General features: G+C 58.4%; 1 protein-coding gene across 1 annotated transcript in view; it reads left to right on the top strand.

Moving 5' to 3' along the window:
- Positions 1 to 19,914, top strand: part of CRTAC1 (cartilage acidic protein 1) — a 41,610-nt gene extending 21,696 nt beyond the window's left edge. The window contains exons 6-14 of the mRNA XM_075073048.1: positions 6,583 to 6,728; positions 8,091 to 8,227; positions 11,506 to 11,588; positions 12,795 to 12,895; positions 15,944 to 16,112; positions 17,021 to 17,166; positions 18,686 to 18,728; positions 19,127 to 19,270; positions 19,510 to 19,914. Coding sequence (XP_074929149.1) covers positions 6,583 to 6,728; positions 8,091 to 8,227; positions 11,506 to 11,588; positions 12,795 to 12,895; positions 15,944 to 16,112; positions 17,021 to 17,166; positions 18,686 to 18,728; positions 19,127 to 19,270; positions 19,510 to 19,628 — 1,088 coding nt within the window. The 3' untranslated portion in view covers positions 19,629 to 19,914. The remainder of the gene's footprint in view (positions 1 to 6,582; positions 6,729 to 8,090; positions 8,228 to 11,505; positions 11,589 to 12,794; positions 12,896 to 15,943; positions 16,113 to 17,020; positions 17,167 to 18,685; positions 18,729 to 19,126; positions 19,271 to 19,509) is intronic.
- Positions 19,915 to 20,294: the final 380 nt, after the last annotated feature.

The raw sequence follows: 20,294 nt of genomic DNA, 5'->3' as shown, positions 1-20,294 counted from the left end.
TAGAACAGGGTGTCGCTGTCTGGAAGGGCAGACGCCCCAGACCAGTGGTGGGGTCTATAATTAGCTTTCACCAGGCCAGTAACAAATGTGGACTTCCAAAGTCCTACAATAGTCTTGTGGTGGAGTCCCAGATGGTTCCCCTGGGCTCTCCAGCCTAGCGCACCCCCGGCCAGCCACACGGCCTCATAACGTACCCCCAAAATCACAAAGTTCAAGCCACTTCCAGTCCCAAGAGAGCGGCTGCTTCCCCCAGCTCAGCTTGTCCCTCCGATCTCACCAAGGGACAGCGTGGGAGCTGGTCCTGGAGCTGACTCCAGTGAGGAGCCAGAGACAGTTATCAACAGGCAAACAGCCACTTCGCCACTCCGAGGAGTTTGTCTGATCCCAGAGGTGGCGGAGCTGCAGTAATCTCCGTGCCGAGTGGCTTGCAGGGCTGACCCACGCCTAGCCGGGCAGGGATCTTTGCCCCTCAGGGTCCAGACAGCGGGAAAGAGGCTCAGTTCCCCCTTGTCAGGGATGTGTAGCCCCTCCGGCCCAGAGCCCAAGCGGACAGGGTGAGTTCACGCATAGGTCTCTGCTCCCTGGAGATCAAGGAATGCAGTGAGCAGGGGGGCCTGCGATGCCGTGTTTGAGTTTGCCGTTTGCAATGCCCTTGTGCGCGGGTTGAGCCTTCAGCTTGATGATGGGGGAGTGTGACAAAGTGGAGATTTTCCCTTGTTATGGTGTATGTAAGTCTTACTGGTGAGCCTGTGTGAGTTTTACTGTTTTGCGTGAATACTGTGCGTGCCTCAGTTTCCCTGTGTGCTGCACCAATACCTCCGTGGTGGGAATAGGAGTGTGTGACTTTGACTGAGACCTCTGGGGCAGGTGAAGCTGCTCCAGCTGCCTGCACATAGGCTATGGCCAGTGCCCTTCTGTGACGATGTGGTTCTTGCGGGACCCAACTGAGAGTGCCAATTCAGGACCAGTTGCTCAAACAGGGCAATCACAGCCCAAGGCTGGGGTTTTCCACCTCTAAGGCAAACCAAACCAGCCAGACAAAAAGGACTTCGGTTTCACCCCTCTGGCTAACCGCAAGTCACACAAGCAATTTCCTTAGACACTCCAGTCTCCCAGTATCACCACCAGTCCCACACGTCCTGGGGATGAATGGTTATGAAAACCAATCACCCAGTAAAAGAAAGGGTTCTCTCGATCCAAAAGGCCAAGCCCCGAACCAGGTCAAATAACACAATCAGATCTTACCCCACAAATCACCACTGTTGCCAAATCCTTTAGAATCTAAATCTAAAGTTTATTCATAAAGAAAAAGATAGAGATGAGAGCTAAGAATGGTTAAATGAATCATTACATACAGTAATGGACAGTTCTTAGTTCAAGGCTTGTAGCAGTCATGGAATAAACTGCAGTGTTAAATAAGTCTCTGGAGAACATCCCGGCTGGGATGGGTCATCAGTCCTTTGTGCAGAGCTTCAGATTGTAGCAAAGTCCTCCAGAGGTAAAGCAGGATTGAAGACAAAATGGAGATGAGGTCCACCTTATTAGGCTTTCAGGTTAAGAACACTTCTTTGTTCTAACTGTGGAAAGTTACAGCAAAATGGAGTCTGCAGTCACATGGCCAGTTTCTGCTCAACCCTGCTGAGTCACCAGGCGTATTCGCCTCCTCTCAATGGTCAGTTGTGTAGGTGATGGTCCTTAATGGGCCATAAAGCAGGCTACTGAGCTGAACACCAGCTTGTCTGGGTTGTACCCAGAACTGCAGCACCAATTGAAATACAGACAGCACACAGCCAATATTCATAACTTCAACTAACAAAAATGATACAGACATACAGACAGCAAATCATAACCAGTAACCTGTAACCTGGTCTTAGACACCTTATATGCCCCTTTAATAAGATTGGTGGCCCACTACAGAATCTTGGTGCAACCCAATGTTCTATATGGTCCCAGTTTATATGAAAACGTCACAACCTTCGTAACCTGAGACCCAGGAGGGGGATGCAGCCAGGTGAAGACTCCTGGCCCAGGAAGCAAGACAAAACAAGGAGGAGAGAAACGGGGGAGAGGTGTTGGAGGTCAGATCACGGAAGTTGCAGTTGCTTGGGGGGACTGGAAGAGGGGAGTCCAGGTCGTCTGGCCCAAGACTCTCAGGATGGACTTTGGCTGAAAGTAACTGATTGCTGTGCTAGCAAGTTCTAGGGGCCTGAACCATGCCTGCTGTCCCCAGGTGGCCCGGGGGGTGGCGGGGCCCATCCTGAGTGCCAGTAGCCTCGGACATATTGCGATAATCGAGTAATGGGCCCAACTTCCTCTTCCACAACCAGGGGGACGGCAGCTTCGTCGACGTGGCTGCAGCACCGGTGAGTAAGCGCAGGCGGATGAGACCTGCACTGGTGGGAGCGGTGGCATGGCTGGGGGCCAGGCCTGGAGCCAGCCTGCTTACAGGGGCCAGAGCGCCCGAGCAATACCACAGGCCTGTGGGAGGCCAACTGGGGACCCCGAGCGTGGGTCTCTCAAGGAGCCCAGCGGCAAAACAGAATGGGATTAGGGTGGGGGGAAAAGGCAGGTGAGCTGGCCCGGCCACCAGGCAGAGATGGGGCTCCCTCTGCTGTGGGGTTGGGTGTCACTGTCCATGGCCCCTGTCACTGAGTCACCAGGCGATGCTCTGGAACTGCCCCCACCAACCAGTCAGGACTTTGGGAGCTCCTCTCCTGGAGCAGACTTGTCAGCGGAAGAAGCTACACGTCTTCACCTCCTGGGTTCCCTCTTGGAGCATCAGCATCCTCGCCCCCCGTCTGCTTCCCACAGCGACCCACCAGGCGGGGTCGGGGAAGCCAGAGGGCCTGCACCCCACTTTCACAGTCAGACGTGACTCTCAGCCAGCCAGACACAGAGTTATTCGATGACAGAACAGGGTCTAAAACAGAGCTTGTAGGTCGGCGAACCAGACCCCTCGGCGGGTCCATTTGGGGGCAGTGAGCCAAACCCCCACTCTGCACTTCACTCCTCGCCCGGACCAGCTCCAGACAACCACGCTCCAGCCCTCCTCTCTGCTCAGCCTTTCCCGGCCAGGAGCTCACCTGATCCCTTTGTCTCCAACACCTTCAGTTGGCCCTTTGCAGAGGAGAGCGCCAGGCCATCAGTTGCTAGGAACAGAAGTGCCAGGCATTTAGGTGCACTGGCCCCTTGCTCTGCAGCAATCACCATGCCTTATCCCACCACCTAGATATTAAGACTGCGTAGGGACACTGAGGCACCAACACAGTATTCAGAGAAAACATAAGAACATTCCCAGTTCGTCACATCCCTCCCCCTTCAAGACTGAACTGAGCGAGGTCACTCCAGCCAGTGACCTGGGGAAGTTCAAACCCACCAATGTTCCCAGGGATGCCCCAGCATCTCTCCCATTCCTTGGTGGGGGATACACCAGAACATTTTAGTTTCAGATCCTCCTGTGGGTCTGTTGTGTTTGATGGCGCTTCCAGGCTGCATGTGGGAAGGTTTATGCGGCCCATACCTTTTTGCCATCGCAATACCCCTGGGGTTCAAACTGGGCTTGGGCAGCCGCTTCCCACCTTGTGGCCCAGATACAAAATCTCTGCCGTCCCCACCTTACACCCCAGCCCCCTCTTCACCTGGGACACCTGTTCCTCCCAGGTCTGGCTAAAGATGCACATGTTATCAGTGTCTGCCAGGGCCAAGTTCTCCATCTCCCTCTGCTTGACTAGAATCTCCACAGGTCTAGGCATGGGGTCAGCATCGGACACCGTAATGGCTTTAAGCTTCCGATGGTCCCCACTAAACCAGATCATCCTGTCTCCCATGGGTGAGGCCCATTGGCTGTAAAACAGCTGGATCCCATCTAAAGCCAGCATGTCCTTGACCTCTCTCTCCAGGTTCTGGGTTGCTTTCCCAGTGACTGTGAACGGGGAACACCTGACAGGGAGATTGGCTCCCACCTCAGGGAAGAGATCCCCCAGGGGATCTTCCCAGTTTTCCTCCCAATCCTCCCCGTTCAGGTCCAGGGCTCCCCTCACTCTCCTCCCATACAGCAGCTCGAACGGGAAGAACCCTGTGGATTCCTGGGACACCACCAGCTGCCTCCCGATTCCCCCCAGTTCTGCTTCCCCTTGGGGCGCCCATTCCCAGTACAGGAATCCCTTCTCCCGCAGGACTCTGTCCCTGCAGCCTTCCCCGAGGGGGTTTGCAGCGCTGTGGCCAGCAAGTTCCCTCAGCTTCTCCAAGGACGGATCCCTCTGCAGCTCGGTCTGGGATTCAGCTGCTGGGGCAGGGAGTGGGACCTGCCCCCTCTCGCTGGCTGGGCCTGGGGTCACAGCCCCCCTGAGCCCTGTCCCTGGCAGCTCCCTCCCTGCTGTATAATCACTTCCCAGCAGCACGTCTGGACCAGGCAAACCTGGATGGCAGCCGACCTGCCCTGCCTGGGTGTCCTCCCGCTCAGCTGGGGTCTCAGCTCCCCCCATGCTCAGCGCTGCCCTTGCTGTCCCAGTGGGGACAGGCAGCGAGCTCTCTGCGTGACCCCCCTCTCCGGTGTGCAGCGGGGCGGGGAGCATCTCTCCCTCCCACTCAGCCCCAGGGGGCTGGTTACAGGTAGGCAGGTATCCTGAGCCCTGCAGCCCCTCCCCCGTGCCAGCCAGGTTATTTGCATTTTCACTGACCGTTTCCATCCTAGCCAATTGGTTCTCTGGATTTGAATTCAAACCCTCGGCCATTACTGGAGCAGGACCTGGATCCTGTCCCAAAGAGACACGGTCAGCCCCCAACAGGGCCTCCCAGCCGATATCCTGGAGAACCCCAATGATCAGGCAGCCCGACCTCTCCTGGATCTGCACAGAGATCCGGGCCATAGGCAGGGCGATGGGCTTTACCCCGAGGGGCTTCACCCAGGTCCCACAGCCCCTCAGCATCTGGGCCTGCACCACCACAGTTCTCTCTGTCCTACGGTCTCGCCACCCCATGCATGTCTCCCCACTGACCCCTGGGAAACCCCCTATGTCTCTCCGCCCCACCATCACCAGTCCATGCTGCTGCTGCTTCTCCTGCAGCTTTTCCTCAGCCTCTTGCTCTCTCTCATGGTCCTCTTGCTCTCTTGGACTCTGCTCCCATCCCATCCGTCTCCGATCCCCTGATGGGGAACCTGATTGTGAAGACCCTTGTCTGGTTGGGGACCAGACTCTCGGGGGTGCCTGGCTGCTGCTCCAGCTGCTCCCAGATCCTCTTGTAGCCCCATCTGGGTCAGGAATCTGCTCTTCAGAGCGGTCCTCCTCCTCCAACTGCACGATTAACTGTGCCTTGGTGAACTTCCCCATGCGTAACTCTCTCTTTGTGCACAGGATCACAATGTCCTTCTTAAGGAGATGGTGATAGGCCATCACTTCACCGTTCCCAAGTGGCTCTGGACTCACAGGCCTGTGTGCTCTTGGCTCCCCCATGGTTTCCAGGAAGAACCCCTGGTGTGCCAGCCCTTCTCGTGATCACCACCTCTTTGCCAGGGTCGAGCTGCAGACTCCTCTGCCCCCGGGACTGCTCCTTCAATCCCCAGGGGAACCCTGCTACTGCAAAATCCTTCTCTCTCCCAGGGTCGAGCGGCAAGCTCCTCCGCCCCTGAGACTGCTCACTGCAGTCCTCAGGGGGACCCTGTTACTCCAACAGTCCTTCTCGCTGGTCACACACTCCCAGAGGTTAACTGCCCCCTGAAACCGTCCCTCTCTCAGCCTTCAGCACGCCTGGTCCTCATTATCCCTCCTTTGTTTTACTGCTCCCCAGTCACTTACTGCAGGAAGCGCCATCCACGGGGTGCAGTATCTCCCTCCGCTGCCACCAGTTGTCACGGAGTCCCCGGGCGATGCTCTGGAACTGCTCCCCACAAAGCCAGTCAGGACTTTGGGGAGCCTCCTCTCCCTTGGAGCAGACTTGTTCAGGGCAAGAAGCTCACACGTCTTCACCTCCTGGGTCTCTCCTTGGAGCATTCAGCATCCTCTGCCCCTCCGTGGGCTTCCCACAGCGAGCCCACCCAGGCGGGGTCCTGGGGAAGCCACAGGGTTCTGCACCCCCACTTGGCAGTCAGATGTGACTCTTAGCCAGCAAAACAGAGGTTTATTCGATGACAGGAACAGGGTCTAAAACAGAGCTTGTAGATACAGCGAACCAGACCCCTCGGCCGGGTCCATTCTGGGGGGCAGTGAGCCAGACCCCTAGGTCTGCACTTCACTCCTTATCCCCAGGTAGCTCCAGACTAACCACCCCCTCCAGCCCCTCCTCTCTGCTCAGCTCCTTTCCCGGGCCAGGAGGTCACCTGATCCCTTTGTCTCCAACACCTTCAGTTGGCACCTTTGCAGAGGAGGGGCCCAGGCCATCAGTTGCTAGGAGACAGAGTGCCAGGCATTTAGGTGCACTGGCCCTTTGCTCTGCAGCAATCACACACCCTTATCCCACCACCTAGATACTTAAGAACTGCCTAGGGGACACTGAGGCACCCACACAGTATTCAGAGCAAACATTAAGAACATTCCCAGTTCCTCACAGCCCCGCTCCCAAACAGTCTCCTCTGCTGCCCTGCAGGCCTGGATGACCCCTACCAGCACGGACGAGGCGTGGCCCTGGCTGACTTCAACCGTGACGGCAAAGTGGACATCGTCTATGGCAACTGGAATGGGCCCCACCGCCTCTACCTGCAGATGAGCACCAGCGGGCGGGTCCGCTTCCGGGTGAGAGTGGGATGCACACGCTGCCAAGGGGTACCGGGACCAGGGCCCCCAGTTCCCCCAGCCTTCCACGCCCTCTCTGAGGACTTGCTGTCCCAGCTCTCCCTGTGAGGGGTCACTCACAGCCCATTCTGGGGAGCCCCTGGGTTCCAGCTCTATTGGGCTGGGACCTCTTTGGTCCGACTCCTGGTGAGAGCCCCAACTCCTTCCAGCAGCCCCCTCTGAGCCCCCCACCTCTCTCCCAGCCCTTTGATCTCCAGCTGGCGGGGGTGGGGGTGGCTCAGGCTCCCTGCGCAGAGGCGAGAAGATTTCTGTCCCCTGGGGTGCTGGCTGTCAGCGTCCTGGGGACTGGATTTGCTATCGACATCTCAAATCTCCACTGATCTGGGGCCAGGCCAGGCCAGCCAGGTGACACCACCCTTGTCTCCGCCTGTCTTGAGAGCAAACAGTCCTGTCCCACCCACGGGGGAACAGCGCAGGGGAAACTGAGGCACACCACACTCATAAAGATATCCCTTGGCGCTGCCTGCTGTGCTGTCCAGCCCCCATCGCTCCATGGCCCTTCTTATGCTTGTTAAGAAGCACACAGGATCTTTTTCAAGGGAAAAGGCAGCAGTCCGTGCTTATTGGAGATACAACAATTAGTATATGCATGCGCACACACTCACACACACACTCACACCAGTCATTATAGTTACCAGTCCAGACTCCGGATCAATCTAGTGGCCAGCGAGGTTGATCACGGGTAGGGAGGAGCCGGGTTCTATCGATCGTGACACGATGCTCTGGGGAAGTCTGGGCAGGACGAATCCAACGGTCCATGGCAAGACTCCTGTTTCTATAGTGATTTTCCTGCACCGGGACCAGTGAGTTCTGCACTCTGGTGCTGTAATCAATTGTTGTTTGATGAGGGCTTGTTTTCTGAAATTGTCCTTCTCAGCCTTTATCTTGTTCTTTCCTCAAGTCTCTCAGGGAGTTACCCCGGGCTAGGTTTGATCACGGCTCTCTTGTCTCCACTGATAGGTGCCTGTCTCCTCTTTAGGGTCATCAATCTGCCCTCCTCTGACATTCCAACAGGAGCGTGTTGCAGCCTCCTGGCGCCCTTGCGTCTGGCTCCGGTTTCTCCCTAGAACATCTGGTTCAGCGATGGCCTTCACACTTATCTCTTAACACACTCATTCCTCATTCACACACAAACCACAATTCATTTCCACAGAACGTTTTGAACAGGAGCATCAAGTTGCAATGCAGAAGAAAACCAATCACAGCTACATTATTATCTTATTATTCTTTATCCTTCACTCTAAATTATACAAAATACAAACAATAAATGCTAGAACTACACCCTGACTGTCTCTCCCGCAGGACATCGCCACGCCCAAGTTCTCCATGCCCTCCCCCGTCCGCACCGTCCTTGCAGCCGACTTCGACAACAACCAGGAGCTGGAGGTGTTCTTCAACAACATTGCGTACCGGGGTTCCTCCGCAAACCGCCTCTTCCGGTAGGGCTGCCCGCCGGGGCAGGGTCAGAGGGCAGACTGCCTACCGGGCAGGGGCAGGGAGTGGCTCATCTGCCCACCCAGGAGATGGGCCGCATGCCCAGGAGAGCCGGGGGCCACAGCTGCGTGCCCAGGAGGTGGGGTGGGCGGGCGGGAGGGTGAACTGGATTCCGGAGCCCCTGGCGTGGAGCTGTGCTCCGTGCCCAGGAGCAGGAAGTGTGCCCACGAGAGCCCGCAGGCACCAGCCATTGTGACTAAGTCATTCTTAGCCCCTCACTCCCAGCGCTACTAGTCTGGGTTCTGTGCAGCAGCCCCTCATTAATTGTGGGGATCGATAGCTCATTAGCACCAAACTGCTCATTTGTCCCGGGCGAATTGTGCCAAGTCCCCTCACGGCCAGCCCCATGGCCACTCTCCGGCCCCAGCCGTTCGCCTGCATGAAGGCCCACCTGGCTCTGCAGGATCCTGGCAGTCTCTCCAGCAGGGGCTTCGAGCCCCTCGGCCGCAGCCTGTCCCTGCCTGGTGCCGAAGGGAGACGATGCTGTGTGCGCCAGGCAGGGCTCCCCGCTGGGATGCAGCACTGCCCTAGACTCTCGACCGACAGCTGCACCCTCTGCTGACTCTGCCCCTTGCAGCCCACGGACCCTGCCTGGAGCCAGAGGCAGACATAGATTCATAGACTCTAGGACTGGAAGGGACCTCAAGAGGTCATCGAGTCCAGTCCCCTGTCCTCATGGCAGGACCAAATACTGTCTAGACCATCCCTGATAGACATTTATCTAACCTACTCTTAAATATCTCCAGAGATGGAGATTCCACAACCTCTCTAGGCAATTTATTCCAGTGTTTAACTACCCTGACAGTTAGGAACTTTTTCCTAATGTCCAACCTAAATCTCCCTTGCTGCAGTTTAAGGCCCATTTGCGTCTGTAGTTTGTTCATTCAGCGCTAAGCGGAACAAGTTTCTCCCTCCGTTCTCCTGATGACACCCTTTTTAGATACTTGAAAATCTGCTTATCATGTCCCTCTCCGTTTCCTTCTCTTTTTCCAAACTTTAAAAATTTAAAACCCATTTTTCCCAGGGGCCCCCTTCCTTCTGGTAATGTTCTCAAACCTTTAAACCATTCTTGTTTGCTCTTCTTGACCTTCCAATTTTCTCCAATTTTCTTGAATGCGGTGCCCAAACTGGACACAATATCCAGCTGAGGCTAACCATGCGCAGAGTGGACCGAGCGAAAATGACTTCTAGTGCTGCTCGACAACCCGTCGATGAGATTAATTCCCACTTGAACCTTCTAGCGTCCCAAATAGAGGGACCGGAAGCATGGGGAATGTCTCTAAGCTCTGAATATACCTCATTCTAGTACTTGTATAGCGCTGCCAACCAACCGGAAATTCAGTCTTGGTACACCTCTGGTCCCCACAAAACCTTGCCTGTGAGGACCCCCAGACCCAGACCCTCTTGGATTCTTAACCAAGGAAAGTAAAATCCGTCTCCTTTCCCCCCACCATTGCTCCTCCCAGTTTCCCTCCACTGGGGTTACCCTGGGAAGATTCACTGTGATTCAAATTTCTTTGAATCTAAAAACAGAAGAGTAAAATGCACCTTCCCCCCTCCGTCTCTCTCCCCCTCCAGATCTTGTCCCTGAGCAAGACAGGTAATACCTAACACAGAGAGAAATTAGCCTTTCTTTCCCCTTCCCTTCTTTCTCTCCACCATTCCCTGGTGAATCCAGACCCCGTCCCCTTGGGGTCTCCACCAGAATTAAAGAAACAATCAGGTTCTTAAACAAGAAAAAGCTTTTAATAACAAAAAAAAAAACAGTGAAAATTCTCTTTGTAATTTAGAGATGGATGGTAGGTACCGGGTCTTTCAGCTTATAGGCACTGGGAATTACCCATACCCACCCTAGCCATACCAGTTACAAATTAAATCCTATCCAGCCAAATTACCACAGTAAACTCTTTTCCAGCCAAACGGCACATTTGGCAAATAAAGAAAACAAACATCAAGCTTTAACCTCGCTTATCTTACCTTTCAGGTACTCACATCTGAAACTGATAAGAGCCTGTTCAGGAGAGGATTTGGAAGAGAAACCATGGTTATGGCCAAAACAAAAATCCAATAGGTGTTTCCCACACCCTTCTTTTTTGCAGAACCCAGAGAGAACAACCACCACATCAACAGCACACACAGATACTTCCCTCACCCTCTCGGATTTGAAAGATATCCTTGTCCGCCGATTGGTCCTCTGGTCAGGTGACAAGCAGGCTCACTGAACTTGTTAACCCTATTACAGTCAAAAGGATATAAAGTATTATGTTCCTATTGACTGCTACTATCTGTTTATGACAACATGCCTGTTCAATACGTTCCAGAATCACATTTGCTTTTTTTGAACAGCATCCCACACTGTTAACTTCATATTTACAGGGGCCAGCTTAGTACATTTCGCTGCCCAAGCACATCATCCATGCCAGACGGGGGCGCTCTGCGCTGCCGGGAGCCGCTGTGACCAGCGGAGCGCCTCCGCATGCATGCACCGAAAGGCATCTTACTGCCTGCCGCCCTCCCGGTGACCAAGCATGCAGAGGCGCTGCCCGGCAGCATTGGCCACCAGCTATTGCAACTTGAATGCTGTGGCCTGGATGCCGTCCCTGCAAGTTAAGGCTTTGTGGGGATCCACTATAACCTCCTAGATCCTTCTGCTCCGATACTCCTTCCTAGACAGTCTCCTTCCCATTCTATTACGTGATGAAAAACTGGATTTGTTCACTTCCTGAGTGGAATCTTTCTTTATTGAACTTCATCCGGTTTACCTCAGACCATTTCTCCAATTTGTCCAGATCATTTTGAATTTTGACCCTGTCCTCCAAAGCAGTTGCAATCCCTCCCAGTTTGGTATCATCTGCAAACTTAATAAGCGTACTTTCTATGCCAACATCTAAGTCGTTGATGAAGATATTGAACAGAGCCGGTCCCAAAACAGACCCCTGCAGAACCCCATTTGTTACACCTTTTCAGCAGGATTGGGAGCCATTAATAACCACTCTCTGAGTAAGGTTATCCAGCCAGTTATGCACCCACCTTATAGTAGCCCCATCTAAATTGTATTTGCCTAGTTTATCGATAAGGATATCATGCGAGACCGTATCAAATGCCTTACTAAAGTCTAGGTATACCACATCCACCGCATACCACGTGGAGGGGCTTGGGCAGCCGGGGGGATTGGGGGCCTCAGGGCCTGGCTCTCACCCTCATCCCCTGCCTGGCCTTGCAGGATCATCCGCAGGGAGCACTTGGACCCCGTGATCGAGGAGCTGAACCCAGGAGAAGCCATGGAGCCTGAGGGCCGGGGCACTGGTGAGTCCCCCACACCCGCAGCCCTGTTGCTGGGCTCCCCTGACCCTCAGGGGCTGGGCCACTCCCGGCAGGGCCAGGTGCTGAGATCCCCCCAGGCTGTGCTGCCTGGGACCACTGGGCGCTATGGGAGTCAGTGGGATGACACATGAGTCAGCCCTCGCCAGCAGGGCTGGGTGGGGAGCTGCAGCCACTGTGCGGGACTGGGAACGAGCAGGCGAATCCTGGGTTAGCTCCGGTTTGCGGGCGGCTGGATGGATGGCTCCATTGTCATCTCCCATCTCTGCCCCCAAACAGCAGGGCCCTGGCCTGGCCCCTCCACGCCCTCATCTGCCCAGTTCCTGGGTGTCAGGTTCTGGGTGCTGCCCCCTCAGTGCAGGGAGCCAAGCCTGGCACAGGCCAGTGGCTGCTGGCAGAACCCCATCCCGGGGACCCAAACCGTGCGGCTGGCTCTGTGTGTGCTGCAGGGCGACAGTCGGGAAACCTGAAGAACCTACTGACAGGCAGCATGATCTAATGGTCAGAGCAGGGGGCTAGGAGCCAGGACTCCTGGGTTCCATCCCCAGCTCTGGGAGGGGCGTGGGGTCTAGGGGGTCAGGGCAGGGGGGGCTGGGAGCCAGAACTCCTGGGTTCCATCCCCAGCTCTGGGAGGGGCGTGGGGTCTAGGGGGTCAGGGCATGCGGGGCTGGGAGCCAGGACTCCTGGGTTCTATCCCAGCTCTGGGAGGGTTGGAGGGTGGGGGCACTAGAGCAGGGGGGCTGGGAGCCAGGACTCCTGGGTTCTATCCCAGCTCTGGGAGGGCGTGGGGTCTAGTGGGTCAGAGTAGGGGGGGCTGGGACCCAGGACTCCTAGGTTCCATCCCCAGCTCTGGGAGGGGCATGGGGTCTAGGGGGTCAGGGTATGGGGGGCTGGGAGCCAGGACTCCTGGGTTCTACCCCTGACACTGACTCTCATCTTAGGCAAGAAACGGCTCTTTGTAGCCAGGGTTGCCTCCCTGGCTGCTGGCGCCGGCTGTCTGTCTCTCTGGGCTGCCTGCAGCCCAACGTGGCTCTGGGGCCGGGGATGGATCATCCCTGCAAGGTTGTGGTCACCTGAGCCATTCCCCAGGCGGAGGCTGAGCTGGAGCTGCCATGAGAGCCAGGCAGAGCTGGGCTGGGGAGGTGGGGGACTGCGAGGGGGGCTGTTGTCCAGCCCCTGCTGTCATTGCAGGGGGTGTGGTGACTGACTTCGATGGCGATGGGCTGCTGGACCTGATCCTGTCCCACGGCGAGTCCATGGCGCAGCCGCTCTCTGTCTTCAGGGGCACCCAGGTGCGTTGGGGCCCCGTGCTCACCCCCTGGGCTACAGTGGGGCTTTGCTGTAAAGACTCTGTGTGAATACTATCCGTGCCTCAGTTTTCCCCATCACAGAGTCCCCGTCTCAGTGCATGGGCACTGCCCCGGATGAAGTCAGGCAGGGCTCCGGTCAGTGGGGCTCCCCTCAGGGCACACGCTCACCAGGGCAAGAAGCCTCCTGGGTGTCGGTGCTTCCTGGGTCTGACCTCGGAGTGTTCAGCCCCCTGTTCACCCCATGCCAGGAGCTCCCGGCAGCGAGTCCCCCTGGATTGGACCCCTGGGGAAGCCCCACCCACCCCCAAAGGGTCCTGCCCCCCATTCCCAGCCAGCAGTGACTCTCAGCCAGAGTGGGACACAGACGGGTTGTTAGTCGTCGCTCAGGAGCGCAGCGTAGAACAGAGCTTGGGAAAACAAAAATCGGTACAGTCACAAAAGTCCGTCTGGGGGGATCCCCCCAGAACCCCAAACCAGGAGACTGGCTCGCTTCTGGCCTCAGACACTCCTGCTGCCCCTCCTCCGTCCTTTGTCTCTTTCCCAGGGAAAAGGGCCGCTTGGTCTCCACCCTTCTCCTTGCTCCAGCCTGGCACAGCCCCAACCATCCGTTGCCAGGTCACGGAGTCCTGCGGCCATTATCTGTGTCAGGCAGTGAGGAGCAGCCTCACCTGCCCACTGGGGTTTCAGCAAAAATCACAGCCCTTTGTCCCACCCCCTAGATACTTGAGTAACACACAGGGGAAACTGAGGCGCACACCCAGTATTCAGAGACAACATTAAGCACATTCCCAGTGTCATCCCCTGTCATGGTATAATTCCCAAATCTGAACCTTGGCGTCCAAAATATGGGTACCAGCATAAATCCTCTAAGCTTAATTACTAGCTTAGATCCTGTAGTGCTGCCACCAATCAGGACTTAGGGTAGAGCCCCTGATAAGCTCTGGTATCCCCAAAACCTTCCCTGGAGACCCCCAAGACCCAGATTCCCTNTATACAAGATAACCAAAAGATCAATTAGATTCTAAAAAAGAGGAAAACTTTAATAAAAGAAGGAAAAACATAAAAATTGTCTCTGTAATCACGACGAAATTTTACAGGGTCTTTTAGCTTATAAAAAATGGATAAACAGCCTTATCCAGAAAAAATACAATTTAAAATATTTCCAGCAAACTACACATTTGCACATAAAGAAAACCAAAGAAAAAGCCTATACTGTCTTTCTACCTTTGTACTTACAAATTGGAAACAGAAGATTAGAGAGCCTGTAGAGATGTGTGGTCACCCTCAGAGCCTACAGAGCACAAAGCAAAAACCCAAAACTACAAACAAAGGCTCGAAAGTATCTTGTCTCCCGATTGGTCCCCTGGTCAGGTGTTTGGTTCCCTGTTTGTTAACCCTTTACAGGTAAAAGAGACATTAACCCTTAACTATCTGTTTATGACACCTCCTTCCCCCCAAACAAAGTCTCTGGCTCTGCCCCATTCAGCCTGGTCCCTGGGAATGTGTCTCCCCGAGCTGGAGGCTCCCGTCCCTGGGACAATCTGCTACCCCGGGTCCAAGCTGGGGCGTGTGTGTAGGCTTTAGCTTCAGCCACACGTCCAGATCATCCCCCATCAGCACCTCTGTGGGTCGCTCATCCTGCCTCGTGGGCCCCTCCTTAGCCCCCATCTCAGATAGTTCTTCACTGAGGGGCCAAACACGCCCCTCAGGGTGTGAGATTTGTGGGGCACTAACTGTTCTGGGCCCACTCCGGGGCCGTGCCAGCGTCACCTCAGCGCCTGTGTCCAGTACCTGTACTTCCTCCCTGGGACCAACACGCCTGCTCCTGTGCGGTGCCCTGCGCACCCTGCACATTGATCGTGCCAGAGCTGGGACTTGGCCCCTGTGTGGGGCTGGAGCTTCCTCCCAGAGCCCCAGACAGGCTGTCCCGTGGGGAGCTGGAGTACCCGAAGTTAACACTTCTGGGTTCTGCTTGGCTGCTGCTTCCATAACCCTGGCGTGTTTTACCCACAGAAATGACATCACAGATCTCTGAGGTCCCTTGGCCTCATCCACCGTCACCCCTGATTTGGGCTTACCAGAGTCCTGCTTCTGGGGCACCCCTGGGTGGCCCCTCTTTGGGTTCTCGACCTGGGCCAGTCCCACCAGGTCTCTCCATGCCTGGCCTTGCTGCCCACAAACTGCTCTGCCTGTGCCGTGCAGATCCTTTGGCTTCCTGTCCACAAGCCATGTTTTCTGCTCAGCTCCCCCCACCTCCAATCTGTCAGAGGACCCAGATTGCAAGGACACCCCCTGCAAGACGGGGGGCCTAGGAGGCACGGATGCCCTGCTGCTGCCTCTGCTGCTCTCAGACCCGCCTAGAACCTGCTTCGTCCTTCTCCAGCGGTGCCAGCTGCTGCCCGCTCCCGCCCCTCCAGCACAGGCTGACGATGCCCCGAGGGGCAGGTCACACCCCGTTCTCCTGCTGGTCCCTGCTGCTGCCAGTCACTCACAGCAAAATCCTTCTGGTGCGTTCAGCGACCCCCCCATCCTCGTGGTGCCTTCCCCAGCCCGTCTCTGCTCCCCTGCCACAGACCCCAGACCCACAGGGGCAGTGCTCTTCAGCAGCTGCAGTGAGACCCCCTTGAGGAGCCAGACCCCCCCAGGGCTCACTCTGTCGCTGGGGAAGCCCCTCGGCTTCACTCGCTCCTTGGAGCGAGCCTTCAGCACCCCTGGCTCAGGGCGTGAGTCCCCTTCAGCGAGTCCGCCTGAGAGAGACTTGGGAGCGCAATGCACCGCCCCCCCCCCGGTACCTGCAGGCAACGTTACAGCAGGGGGTTAGGCAGGTCTGGAACACAGCTAGGCAGGCCATGGATAGCACCCAGAGCAGGACCTTACACCCTGGTCCACACAGCAAAGTATCCAGCCCTTCTCCACCCCCAGGTGACAAAGCAGCATGGGGGAAACTGAGGCACACACAGTATTCATACAAACTTCCCAGAAAATCCCCACCCCCCTGCCCGGCTCGTCTCACCCGTCTGTCCCCTGCAGGGCGCTGGCAATAACTGGCTCCGCGTCATCCCGCGCACCCGCTTCGGGGCCTTTGCGCGGGGGGCCAGGGTCGTGCTGTTCACCCGGCGCAGCGGGGCGCACCTGCGCATCATCGACGGCGGCTCAGGCTACCTGTGTGAGATGGAGCCCGTAGCGCATTTCGGCCTAGGTGAGTCGCCAGCAGCCTGGCCCCTGGTCTGAGAGGTGCCCGGCCCTGGCCACGGCCCCCAGGAAGCCCTGGGCATCTGTCTGCGGCTTCTGGCTGGAGCTGAGACATGGGGTCAGGGCAGCACTAGACTCCCAGCCCTGCCCGTGCCCCTCACTCCCAACCCGCAGCCCCTGCTAGCCCAGCCCTACCAGTGCCCCACCCTGGGATCCCCTCAGCCCTGCCAATGCCCCTCACTCCAGACCTGCAGCCCCCTGCTAGCCCAGCCCTGGGCTCCCCCCCCAGCTCTGCCAGTGCCCCTCACTCCTGACCTAAAGCCCCTGCTTATCCAGCCCTGGGCTCCACATAGCCCTGCTGGTGCCCCTCAGTCCCAACTCTCAGCCATCTGCTAACCCCGCCCTGGGTCCTCCTCTCCCCACTTTGCTGTGGAGGGGTCTGTTCCTTTAACACTCTCTGGCCTGGAGAGTTGGTGGCTAACAGATTGGCGGGCTGCGGGGTCTCATTGTTGGGGTTCGAAGCATTGGTTGCAGCTAGATGCCTGCTGCCTGGGCCAGGAGGGGGAGCTGAGCAGCCCCTGCTGCCCTCCCCAGCTGCTGCTGTGCAAAGAGGTGGGCACTTCCATGCCCCATTGCCCCATGAGCCTGCTACCTCCCCCCGTCCCCCATTCCCGGCCCAGCCAGGCCTGCGGGGTGAGCAGGGCAGCCAAGTGCTCAGGAATTGGACCGAACAGTGCCTTGGCGCTGGGCTCTTGCCCTGCCCACCGCACTGTCCGCCAAGTTGCTGCTCTCAGCAGGGAGAGGACAGTCCCCTGAGCGGGCAGCGGCCTGCTTTGCTGAGATCTGCTCCCTCTAGTCCTGCCCAGGCTGGGCCTGGCCCCCCAGGTGCCCACTCTGATGGCTCCTCCTCTGCAGGCCAGGACGAAGCCAGCAGCCTGGAGGTGACATGGCCGGATGGCAGGGTCGTGACCCGGGCTGTGTCCAGCACCGAGACCAACTCGGTGCTGGAGATCCCCTACCCCCAGGGTGCTGAGGGGCAGCTCCCGCCCACCTTGCTGGAGGTGAGTGCCATGCAGTGCACCTGGCACAAAGTGGGGTGGGGCTGGGGGGACCTCCCGCCCACCTTGCTGGAGGTGAGTGCCATGCAGCACACCTGGCACGGAGTGGGGCAGGGCTGGGCCAGGGGCAGCTCCCGCCCACCTTGCTGGAGGTGAGTGCCATGCAGCACACCTGGCACGGAGTGGGGCAGGGCCTGGCCAGGGGGAGCTCCCACCCACCTCGCTGGAGGTGAGTGCCATGCAGCACACCTGGCACGGAGTGGGGCAGGGCTTGGCCAGGGGCAGCTCCCGCCCACCTTGCTGGAGGTGAGTGCCATGCAGCACACCTGGCACGGAGTGGGGCAGGGCCGGGGGCAGCTCCCGCCCACCTTGCTGGAGGTGAGTGCCATGCAGCACACCTGGCACGGAGTGGGGCAGGGCCGGGCCAGGGGGAGCTCCCACCCACCTCGCTGGAGGTGAGTGCCATGCAGCACACCTGGCACGGAGTGGGGCAGGGCCTGGCCAGGGGGAGCTCCCACCCACCTCGCTGGAGGTGAGTGCCATGCAGCACACCTGGCACGGAGTGGGGCAGGGCCTGGCCAGGGGGAGCTCCCACCCACCTCGCTGGAGGTGAGTGCCATGCAGCACACCTGGCACGGAGTGGGGCAGGGCCTGGCCAGGGGGAGCTCCCACCCACCTCGCTGGAGGTGAGTGCCATGCAGCACACCTGGCACGGAGTGGGGCAGGGCCTGGCCAGGGGGAGCTCCCACCCACCTCGCTGGAGGTGAGTGCCATGCAGCACACCTGGCACGGAGTGGGGCAGGGCCTGGCCAGGGGGAGCTCCCACCCACCTCGCTGGAGGTGAGTGCCATGCAGCACACCTGGCACGGAGTGGGGCAGGGCCTGGCCAGGGGGAGCTCCCACCCACCTCGCTGGAGGTGAGTGCCATGCAGCACACCTGGCACGGAGTGGGGCAGGGCCTGGCCAGGGGGAGCTCCCACCCACCTCGCTGGAGGTGAGTGCCATGCAGCACACCTGGCACGGAGTGGGGCAGGGCCTGGCCAGGGGGAGCTCCCACCCACCTCGCTGGAGGTGAGTGCCATGCAGCACACCTGGCATGGAGTGGGGCAGGCTGGGGGCAGCTCCCACCCACTTTGCTGAAGGTGCCATGCAGCACACCTGGCATGGAGTGTGGCAGGGCCAAGCTGGGGGCAGCTCCCAGAGGCAGGGAGGGGGACATGGCACAGGATGCAGACAGACACCCGCTTGGATGAGACAGGCCAGGGACATGGTGCCTCTGGCCTCACCCAGGCTTGCAAGGCCCAGCCACCCCTGCCAGCTGCCTTGTGTGAAACTGTCCCTGGTATGTGGACTCGGGAGCGCTGGGGAGTCAGTGCCCCATGCCCCTGCCTGGCTGCACACAGGGCAGGCTGAGCCTGCTCCTCTCTGATCGGTGCCTGGCAGGGGGAGCTGGGAGGCCTGGGGCAGCCCCTCCCCACACTAATCCCAGCCCCCCGGGTCTGTGCTTCTCCCCTTGATGCAGTGTGGCCAGGGATTCTCCCAGCATGAGAACGGACGCTGTGTTGGTGAGTTGCTGCTTGTGATGCACCCGCGGGAGGGGCTGTGCCAGACAGGAGCCATGGGATTGCTCTGGCTGGGTGGCAGGCGACTGTAGCTGGGGGGGAGGGGCAGTGTGCCAGGGCATTTCTGGGCCGGCTACTTGGCAGGGGGGCTGCAGCCTGCTGGGGGCGGGGGGACTGTTGCATGGCTTTTCTGTAGGGCAAAGATTTGCTGTGGGGTTGCAGCCAGGCTGGAATGGGGCTGTGGGGGAGGTGGTTGCAGCCTGGCTGGAGTGGCAGGGGGCTGCAGCCTGGGGGCACTGGGGCTCCTGGTTGTGCCCCAGCCATGGTGGCTGTCGTGTTTGGGCGGGTGGGGAGCTGTAGCACCTGCCCCAGAGCCCAGGCTTTGCCCTGTCCGGTTGCAGACAGGGACGAGTGTGCCGAGTTCCCCTTCGTGTGCCCCCGGGAAAAGCCGCTCTGCAGCAACACGTACAGCGGGTACCGGTGCCACAGCAACAGGCGCTGCAGCCGGGGCTTCGAGCCCAGCGAAGACGGCACGGCCTGCGTCGGTGAGTGCCACACGGGGGCTGCCCGGCACGGAGAACCAGGCCAGCCCGGCCAGGGTGCTCTGGGAGCCCTGGTCCCCCCGCAGGCCCGTGTGGATCTGCCCATGCTCCTGGAGCTGGTCCCAGCCCGGCGCAGAGAGCTCCCAGCCCCAGGGCAGGGCTGGCCCTGACCCACCTCTGCCCTGACTGGCTGCACTGACCCTCCCTCCCCTCCCCTCCTCTCTGTCTTCTTCTCTGTGCAGCGCAAGTGGCCTTTTTCGGCGGATACCCCTCTGCAGGGAGCCAGCTCTGGGCCTGGCGCCCCCCGAGCTCCCTCCTCTCGCTGGGCCTCGGACTCTGCCTTCACTTCTATGCACTTTAACTTTTGCCAATAACCAGCTGGAACCAGCCTGGACTGTGTCTGCCTCCCTCTGCCCCTTCAGCTCCCCTCCGCTTCTCTGTCTTGCCTCTCTGCCCTGTCTCCCCTACCCTGTCCAATGCCCCTCGAAGCGCTGGCTGGGTTGGGGCCATCTGTGAGAAGGGCATGGAGCCACCCAGGCCACAGCAGAGCCATGTGCCAATCCCCCCCTTGCATGTTTTCTGAGAAGCACCCGTGACCAGTCAACGCCCCCATGGGAGTTTGCCCTTGACAAAGATGGTGGCTCTGGGGTCCCTGTGTCCCGTCAATGCCCCCCCATGGAACTTGGCTCCTGGCAAAGATGGTGGCTCTGGGGTCCCTGTGATCCATCAATGCCCCCCCATGGAGCTTGGTCCTTGACAAAGATGGTGGCTCCAGGGTAGCTGCTTCCTCAGTTGAATCGATTCCGTATCATGTGCCTGCTGATCTGGCTTACAAGGTTTGCTTCCCCTGCCCCCATCTCAGCAATGGGCGACCCCCCCCCGATCGCTGGGGGGGGACCCCCCCCACTTTGTTTCTAGGGTGTTGACCCCACTGTCTATAGAGCTGGACCCAGCTCAGTCTTCCAGCCCCTCCCCAGAGAAGTGACCCAATAAACTCAATGCTGTCGATTTGCACCTGCCTGATGAG

The sequence above is a fragment of the Chelonoidis abingdonii genome, chromosome 16 (assembly GCF_003597395.2).
Source record: "Chelonoidis abingdonii isolate Lonesome George chromosome 16, CheloAbing_2.0, whole genome shotgun sequence".
NCBI lineage: Eukaryota > Metazoa > Chordata > Testudines > Testudinidae > Chelonoidis > Chelonoidis abingdonii.
The sequence above is the reverse complement of the archived record's forward strand: the minus strand, read 5'-3'. Positions and strand labels throughout refer to the sequence as shown.